General features: G+C 43.4%; 1 protein-coding gene across 3 annotated transcripts in view; it reads right to left on the bottom strand.

Annotated features, from left to right (window-relative positions):
• The window catches only part of LOC141775169 (receptor-type tyrosine-protein phosphatase gamma-like), a 457,885-nt gene extending 454,418 nt beyond the window's left edge, over positions 1–3,467 (bottom strand). For all 3 annotated transcript variants that reach the window (XM_074648278.1, XM_074648289.1, XM_074648268.1), the window contains exon 1: positions 3,247–3,467. In XM_074648278.1, coding sequence (XP_074504379.1) covers positions 3,247–3,340 — 94 coding nt within the window. In that variant the 5' untranslated portion in view covers positions 3,341–3,467. The remainder of the gene's footprint in view (positions 1–3,246) is intronic.
• Between the last annotated feature and the right edge of the window lie 6,279 nt (positions 3,468–9,746).

Here is a 9,746-nt window from a genome sequence, read left to right on the forward strand (position 1 = left end):
AATATTTACACAAACAGGGCATCTTTTCACGGCCTCTCCCACTGTTATCTTCACTCGACAATAAAGTGGGTCCAGTAAAACAGAGAAATTAATTCTTCGGATGCTGCTTTTTTTTATAGCCGTTTATACATCATCAGCCACCAAAGTCATCCACATTTGCATGTTGCCCATGGGTGACATGTTTTTTTATGGAAAGCCGATCCTTGCCTTTTTCCCTGTGCTTTTTTTTTTTTCCAAACCAATCTCCTGGATGAGAGCCTTATTAATAGAAAAAAGATGAGCGGGGCTGTGGAGGTAAGGAGAGCGGCTCCGAGAGCCCGCGGATGATGATACCCAGCAGGAGAGAGAGGCACACTCATCTCTGTTTCTACATCATCTGCCCGGCCGTTAACATGAACCGGCCACCTCGGGCTCGCTCCGAGCCGGTATCACGACAACATGCGGTGGAGCCGAGAGGGGACAGAGACAGAGACAGAGAGAGAGAGGAGTGAAAGCGGAGAGGTCAGGTAGAGACAGAGAGAGATTATCAATGTTCCACGTCCTGAGCTGTGGATTCTGCCCTTTGGTGTGTCCACTTGCCCAGAAATCTGTCATGTCGCTAAAGCATCACAAACTGGCAGCTGAACATCTGTCCATGTGTCCTTTTACTATGTCCCTATTTCTTTAGCTTGTATTCCATTCAAATAAATTTGCAAAAATATATTTTTTTAGATTTTTGTATTGATTTGTTATCTATAAAGAGACGAAGAGAGCTGATTTTAACATCGTCCATTAGGATTGTTGGGGCAAGAAGTCCCAGCCCACCCTTTCCTATTTCCTCTCACAGCAAGTATTTTATTTTTTCCTATTTTGTTTTAATCTGTACAGCATTAATGAATATTTTAACATGTTTTTCAAAGTTGATCAAATCATCACACGTATCTGTTTGACATGTCACGTTTCCCTTTCGATAAACTCACTGACTGTTTTACCTGCTTAGTGAGCTGGTTCTTAATTAACACCTACTGCATCTTTACTAAAAATAATTTATTAATCCATTTGGTTTAATTCATCTTTAATATCTGTAAAAAAACAACTGCAGAACAAAAACGATCCTCATGTTTTCATCAAACCACCACCGCCACAAATAAATGAATTCTCAACCTGTGGGAGAAGCTTTTCTTTCCATCCGTCTATCTGTGCCTCTTTCTATCCATCACTACCATCCAGCTCTCAGAGCAGCAGCGGCTCCCTCTCTTACTTCTCAGCTTCTCACTCCACTCACTTTATTTCACTCCAGATCTGTGATCAGATGGAATGCAATATAAAAAAATAGAGGGGATGAAGGGGCACGACACAAAAGCAGCTATATGTCCAACGAGTCCATCTGTCCTGATAGTATATATCTATATATATAGATATATACATAGATATGCATGTTGGGATGGATTTGTTAAAGCAATGACTGTGTTCACTGGTCAACAGGGCAGCGTTATCTTTTGCTCTTTGACTCTCTCTCATCGTGTGTGTGTGTGTGTTTTGTGACATCTCTCAAGACTCATAAGACATAAGAGCTAATCCGGGCGAATGAGAAATGGGCTAACACAGTCCGACTAACCGGCTCCGTGGTATAACGTGTCATATCTATAGACGGCTCATTGGATTGCTGGGGGGTTTGGGGCGGCCAATAAGAATCCACAATGCAAAATATTAATGACTCCGACGGAGAGGACATGACACACCACCACATTCGGACAGTGTCATAATGTAAAGGGGTTACATAAATTGTCATTTAAGTGGTTTCACAAGCTGAATTCCATGTGTGAGCTCATCCGTCTGCTCCGACTGAGTGAAACAAACCTCAAATGCATCATTCTCTCATTTTACCTTCTGAAAGCACCAATATTCATCGCCTAAAATGATGCCCCGTGATATACATATAGAGGTTAGAAATATTGGGATTTTTTTCCATATCGTGCAACCTCTAGTAAATACTATCCAACAGTATAGATACGGACAACGAAGATGCTTACAGGGGGACTTTCTTTGTAAAATATGACCACATATGTATAATATGAATCTATTTTAAGGGGCTGGCTGGGTAACTCCAGAATCCAACACATAAAGCTCTCGTATAGCGTCGGACAGCCTGAGAAAAAAGACATGTTCTTGGATCGTGTATATGGTCAAGGTCAAATCTGATTTGTTGGATTTATTTTCCAATTTGACACAACACATTTGTCCTCCTTGCTGTCTGAGAGTAAAAAAAGCAACAGGAAATAAAAAAAGGTGTTGTTCCTCTTCAGCTATTGGCTCCGAGGCTTTGGGACCTCACAAACTGGGGGAGGGGGGGGGGTCCGGGGGGCCTCAGGAGTCTTTTGATTTAGCTAATGAAAGCAGAGGAGTTCCCCTTCGGAGGAAAAAAATTAATGTGGGAAATAGTTTATTACATAACAAGCTGGAGATTAGCCCAATTACAGAAAGAAAGCATTAAACGCAACATGTTCCACAGACACATGGGCATCTAGAGTCGGATCTTATTTGTGGAGCTCCTCTGAGGGGGTCTTCTTGACAATCCCAAACACAGACATGAGGTCTAGCTCTCTCACTCAGCACAGATTTAAGCCTCAACTGCAATTTTGTGGGGTTGTGTGTGCCTGCGAGAGAGAGAGTGTGTGTGTGAAGCGGCTTCACAGCCCTGCTGTCTTGCTTCAGGCGGTGAGATAACGGCTTTGGCGTTCGTGCGCCGCCGGGCTGACAAGGCATCACATCTTACTCGGGTTTTTTTTTTTATCTACCCATAGCTCTGACCCATCTACCAACCTACCCTGCCTGCCCACTGCTGCTTTAATGGTCTCTCGACTAATCATTTTTCTCCAGTTTGATTGCTATTTAAATGGTTAAAAAGGGGGGGAGAGAATTGGAGAAGGTAGAACTGGAGAGTTCCATCCATTGGAGTGAAGCAAGCAGAGGCTCCTATGATGGTAGAGTTGGATATAAGAGATGGATATGAGGAGGTTCAGACAGGTCACTCAGGCTGCATACAAATCATTCCACTAACTGCCTTTTTTGCGCGTCAGGCCAAAAAAAGGCACCAAATGTCCCCATACCAGTGACCCTATAGAGGATATTCAATGACTTTATTCCATCAGCCTCTCAGAGACGCTGCTTCATCCAATGCCACAATGCCACAATGATCACCACATTCCTTCACGAGCAACAGCACAAGCAGCCTCTTGGTTTGACTTGGAGGCGGATGAAACTTACCAGGATGACAGTCGGCCCAGAGGAGATGGAAGGCAGGCAGGACGAGAGAGAAAATCCACCAGCAGCAACAACACGATCGCAGTAGCCTCCACATGGTAGTGATGTGCACGTCGACATGCACACAAACAACAACTGTTGAGTTTCTCCCTTCTCTTTTTTGCGGCCAAAATCAGCGACGCCTTCGCTGCGTAAAAAGCAGCAGCGGCGCAGACGGAGACGGAGACTGACCGGGCGCACGGTGGAGCGGCAGGTGGATGGATGGATGGATGGAGGGCGGAGAGGAGAGGGAGATGTTCAGAGGTCCAGTGAAGAGTCTTTCCGTCCCCAAATCCCCACGATGATGATATCCCCGGATATGAGCATAACACACTCGGATGCTGGCGGTGGTTCTATTAAGGGTTTAGTGGAGGAGACTAGCAGCGCGTCGTCGCTCCTGCAGCTGCTGCGGCGGCGGTGGTGGAGGCGGTGGAGGCAGCAGCGCTGGTCGGGCTCACAGAGAGGGAAGAGTCGGTGTTGGTGTCGGTGATGGAGAGGTGGAGCTGGAAGCTTTCCATTCCTCCGTCCGTCCGTCCAGGAAATAACGTGTGAGCCCCCAAGTCTGGCAGAGACTTTAAAACAGTACTGAGAGAGAGAGAGTTGGAGAGAGAGAGAGAGAGAGAGAGAGAGATAGTGAGAGAGAGAGAGAGAGAGAGAGAGAGAGAGAGGGGTCATTCCTCTGGATCCTAGCGCCGGCTAGAGAACGCACAGTTCTTCAGTGTAATAGCAGGCACATGTCCCATAATAATAGGTAATAATAGATATGTGCTTCCCAGGGGGTCCTCGAGCCTTGTTCTTCATATTAATGACTTCAAAATAGATCCACATTACAGATCCACAGCCCCCCTTTACCATTCCAGAGGATTTTGAGCCCACTCTGGAAGGACTGTGTATCCTAATGATTTATTGAATGAACCAAAAGTCATGGACTAATGCAATGCAAGGTGACATAGTGTACATCTCCACTTAACTTAACCTAAAGAATGCTGTGAAGGCGAGCAAAGATGAAAGAAAAACATGACTAAATGCAGTCTGTTTAGACGGTGCAGGGCCGGTTACAAACATTTTGTGGCCCCTAATCAGAATCTGAGCCAGGCCGCATCTGTCATGAGATGCACCGGGCTTTCAATTAACTACAACGTATAAACCCATCCACAGCATTATTAAACGCGCAGAGAAAGCGTGCTGGGAGTAACTGTGGTGACGTGGTGTAAAGAGCGATAGAGACACACATGGCGGGTGGGATTGGTGGTGGATGGGTCCAACACACACAAGTCATTCATTCAGGAGACGGCTGTTTGCGTCCCGTGTGACTGGAACTTGGGGTTCCTTCACCAGATTTCACAATGGCGGCGGCGTCATAAACGTTCTCATTTTACAGCTAAACCGTGCACTACAAGATGATTCTGAAAACATCTGAGGAGAGAAATAGGCATTAACGTAACAGAATATTGATTCATATTTGATCAGCGCTCCCTAGTTTGACCGTTTGGTCAGAGTTCGCGAGTGATTGACAGCCGGCTCTCATAGACGGCAGCTGGACAGCAGACCTCAGATCAGCTCTTACTGCTTGTTTTCCTCCGGTCGGTGAAATCTTGTAGATGCCGTTAGGAGCACCGGAGGACACAGAGGAACATGAATTTTTTCAGGTTACCTACTTCATGTACTATTGTCACCATATAGCGAACGTTTTATAAAAACAGCTTTTTTTAATCATACTTGCTCCAATCTCATCTACTTCAGCTTTAAGAGAACTGGATACAGCGTTGGAGGCGGGGCCCCGTTCAACCCTATGAAAGTTGCTCAGTGGCGCATGAAGCCTAAACAGCTCGTCTGGAATAGTACCCGGATCTTGGGCACATGGAACATGCGCAGTAGCGTCCGCTCGGTCACATGACTCGGTCACGGGGTCCCAACGTCACGCCGTCGTCACGGCTTGCGCTCCAGCCTCGGCCTGGGTCTCATTCACATGAATGGAGGAAGTGTATATAACTCTGGATTCAGCTATTAGTGCATTTTACAACTTTAAAAACTTAATTTTCCCAATGTAAGTTTAAAAAGTATTTTTGGGCCCAATGGCATCACGTCACTGACACGGAAGTTGCAGTACCGTCGTTTGGCCACTACGAAAGTTGGGATCGACGACCGGCGCTCTTCCTGGGGGGCTTGCTATAGGCCCTTTTCACAACAGCCATTTTGTCATGTCATAGAGCACAGAGCTAGCTGAGCTTATAGCTATGTATCCGATGTTGTTTGGGGATGTTCGATGTTGTACACACATGATTGAACATGACATCGAAGTTGGGGATGCAAAACCGATAATAGTCAGTGCAACGAAGCGTACATTTTCGGATTCTGAAATTGATTACATGTTGAAAAATGGCAAAGCTGAACCGTCGTCGTCAAGCTGGGCGTCGTCGTGGTTGCTTGTTTATTCGTTAGAGATAAGTCACATTAAAGGAAAGGACAACAATGTTGTCCAGAGCCCCATGCCAGTGATTGTTGTTCTGTTTTATTCATGTTTAATGTCTCTGTCTCTCTCTTAAATTAGCTTCAAGGTACCAGTTGCTGAGAGGGAAGGTGAGACCATAATGTGAAGGACAAATGAGCAAGTTTTGAGGTGAATTTGTATTTTGAGAAATGTAGATCATATTTTTTGTATTTTTAGAGGTGTATAACCGGTAAGATAAATTTTCAGACCAGGTCCCTGGCTGGTTGGAGCTGGAGGTGAAGGTGGATCAAGTGATTGGAGTAAGCTGGCCACTGTTGCTCTGGTCTGTAACACCCGCCCCAACCTCAGAGTCTTTGGACTTCTTTCCCCAGGCACCACTGGGTGCTATGTCAGCCTTTGCTTTGTTGTACATTTCATTTACCATTTCTTAAGTTAGTCCGGCAGCATGTTTTCTGTCGGTTTCATTTGTTACAATTCATATTTTGTGTTATCTTCGTTAACTTAATTCAACTTTTGTTGAATAAATCTCTTTTCACTCGCAGGAAAGTGGGCTATAAATGTGTATTTTCATCCAGATCCAACTGAGGATTAAAAAATTCATAATTCACAGCACTTTATCCTGTTTTTTATGAGAGTGAAGACATTACTCAAAAATACCTTGATTTCATCTAATCACACCAGTTATGTATCCTTTACTCAAAATAAACCTAAGAACCATCAGGTAGACCTATCATAGCTGGTTTGGGCTCTCTTACAGAGAAAATATCAACATTTGTCGACTATTTTCTAAGACTTCATGTCTTCTTCTAAAAGATGCCATTGACATGATTCATATTTTTTTTTAAATGACTGACATTCCTGTTGATAATATGTCAATGGTTACGCTTGATGTCACTTTATACAACCACATGACGGAGGCATTGAAGCGGTTGACTGTTATTTACGGTCCTCTCAAATCAATTTTCTGGACATTTCGATCATCGGAGAACAATTCAATTCAATTTACTTTTATATAGCGTCAAATCATAACGGACGAGACAGATGACATGTAACAGATCTCTGTGGGTAACCGACAGACACAAATATATTATTACGAGGCAAGAGGTTCCAACCCACAAATATTTTAGGATAGGCGGTATGAGGAAGACTGGATCCAAAAATGAATGTCAGTAAAAAGTGAATGTCTCAACAAGAGAAGGATTGATTCAGATAATGGAAGTTCCGTCTGCGCTACTTTCCTTTAGGTAAATAATAAGAAAAAATCTCCAGCAATATTGGCATAATTTGAACTCTGGCCCTAATCTTGAATCAGTCTTATGTTGTTGATTCTGGAAACGCATGCAAATTAGCACATATTTGATAACATAATGCCTCATTTGCATATTTAAACATAAAACTAGAGAGGAGGGGGATTGCTGACTAATTTTTCCTCTCGTAGAGTATTTGTACAGTATTTGTGGCACTTGTCATCGACTGCGTGTGTCTTTCACAGATTGATAGGCTTTTATTTTGAAGGGGTGTGGGGTTGGAAGAGGGGGAGAGACAAAATCAGATCTGACATGGATAGGTATAGCCAATGAAGGGAAGCTAAAACTGGTGTGATTCTGGTGCCTTCAAATGAGGTTGTGTTTACCGTGTTCACGAGAAGAGTCCATATGAACGCCCCCCCCCCGCCCCCTCCCAGGTGTGTCAGTGGAAAGTTTCTGAAAGCTCAGAGTTCACAACTTGTGACGTGTTTTGACGTTGTCAGAAAAGGCCTTGGAAGTTAATTTTTTTCTGTGCACAATAAGTTAATATAATGTAAATTTAATTTTAGTCGTATATTTTTTTTCTTTGTAACTTTATAATCTGGCTGAGGTAAATGTTGATATTCCCAACGGCCTCATCTTTTTCCTCTGTCATTACGCCTTTGCGTTTCCTGCATTATGTTACCCACTTGCTAGCTTGCGAAATTGTTAGCTTCTGTGGCTTCCTGACTCCGACAGTAACATTAATAATGCCGTTGTTTAGCAGCGGCGTTTTCACGACTTCACCACTTGAACGCCAAGCATATCGTGTACACGACTTCCCATGTTGTAAAACACAAGCTCCATTTGAAGGCACCATACGCCAGAATGAAACTGATAGGAAAAAACCCTTTGCCTTAAAATCTGTGAGTGTGTGTGTGTGTGTGTGTGTGTGTGTGTGTGTGTGTGTGTGTGTGTGCGTCTCTGTGTCAACCTGCACTGAAAGCTCATCTCAATCACCTGTCTGTGTTGCAGCAATCAAAGGTTGCCGTGGTGATGGTCCCTGCCAAGTGTCCTCAGTCAGTGACAGCTTATCATAGAATTTACCGGAGGCGCTCATATCATATAAGTGCTTCTCAGACAAAAAAAACGTGAGTCCAATCGGCAAAATATTATCATCAGAGAGAAAAGGCTCTGCCGAATGTATTGATGTCATTTTGATGTGTGTAGCGTCAAAAATGTGATCATGGGAGGTTAGAAAATTGCCATTGTCTGCTTTACCACAGACATTTATCATTGCATTTAGCATTGAGTTCTACTGGGAATTTGCTTGGAGTTCCTCTCACTTACCGGATCCTGCAGAGCCAAATGTATGTAAGTCAGTTTGATTCCATAGTAACACCACTGCGACCAGCAAAAGATTTCCTACAATTTGACTTAAATTATATCTCGAAAGAGTGAAAATTGGGGTGTGGTAGCAATTTGTTTTAGAAGATTTTTGGAAGATGTTAAAGCTCCTCTACACTCCAGCGCTCATGTCACTCATTCTAGCTCGAAACATTCCATCCAATACACACCCATTAAAAAATCTGAAACGGTCTGAAAATTTCACGAAACGTATACTGCAATTTCGTGAAAATTGTGCCCAGCTATCAAAATTTCAATTTGGCCAAATAAAGTCCCACACTCGTGACCCGCTTAAACTTTTAATAATTTTTCTACGTTAACGTATGGCGAATTGGTATGGCCTCAAAGAAGAGTGTGTTTGAGCTGTCTTCATGTCGATCTCCCATTGTCTCCCAATACGCAAACTGCCTGGTGAATCTCTTAGAAAAGTCAGAGCACACCATTCCTGATCATTCCGCACGTTTTGATGTATTGTTTGTGTATGTGGTGGCAAAGCTGCAAGAGGAGTAGCATACGAAAAATAATTGTAAGTAATCAATTAGGGAAGTTCCATGGCAATATCTATTAGTTCCATTTATTACACTATTCACCATGGGTGTCTCCCTTTAAAAGGTAACTTTATTTTCTATTTTCCAATGTGCTTGTGTCTAAGTGACTAATGGGGACGACAATTTCTGAAATTGGTCCAGTATTGAGGGAGAACCCTGTCCTGCTTGAAAAGCTTTTCGATATCATTAAGCTACGCTTTCTGTCCTCCAAACACAACAAACTCTGCCCGGCTGCCACTTGGGTTTGGATGTATTGCAGCTGCTTTGTCATGAGATGCACTGGGCTTTCAATTAACTACAACGTGAACCCGTCCGCAGCATTATTAAACGCGCAGAGAAAGCGCACCAGGAGTGACTGTGAGTGTAAAGAGCGAAAGAGACACACATGATGGGTGGGATTGGTGGTGGATGGGTCCAACACACAGAGGGCATTCATCCAGGAGACGGTGTGTTAAGTTTCACTTTCACTTTACAATCAGCTGGTCGTTTGTTTCCTATGTTCACAACGATCAGTTTAATTTTCACTGTACAAATGTAATAGACTTAAGCCCAACCATTGTAGTTTTTTTTTTCCTGAAACTAATTAAGAAGGTTTATTAAATAAACCTAAGCAGGTGTTTTTGTTTGAATTCACAACGTTAACTACTTGTTTTAAAATGACGCCGACGGGTCTGACAAAGCATCAGTATGCGATGAGTTGGGATGAGAACGTGTTGTGTATTCCACTGCTCCACCGTTGTCTTCCGGCAACACGTGACATCGGCAGGTTTCAGAAGGAGACTTCTCCTTAAGCGAGACTCTTTCCATGATGTCAGACACTTATAATAACAA

This window comes from Sebastes fasciatus, chromosome 1 (genome assembly GCF_043250625.1).
Source record: "Sebastes fasciatus isolate fSebFas1 chromosome 1, fSebFas1.pri, whole genome shotgun sequence".
NCBI lineage: Eukaryota > Metazoa > Chordata > Actinopteri > Perciformes > Sebastidae > Sebastes > Sebastes fasciatus.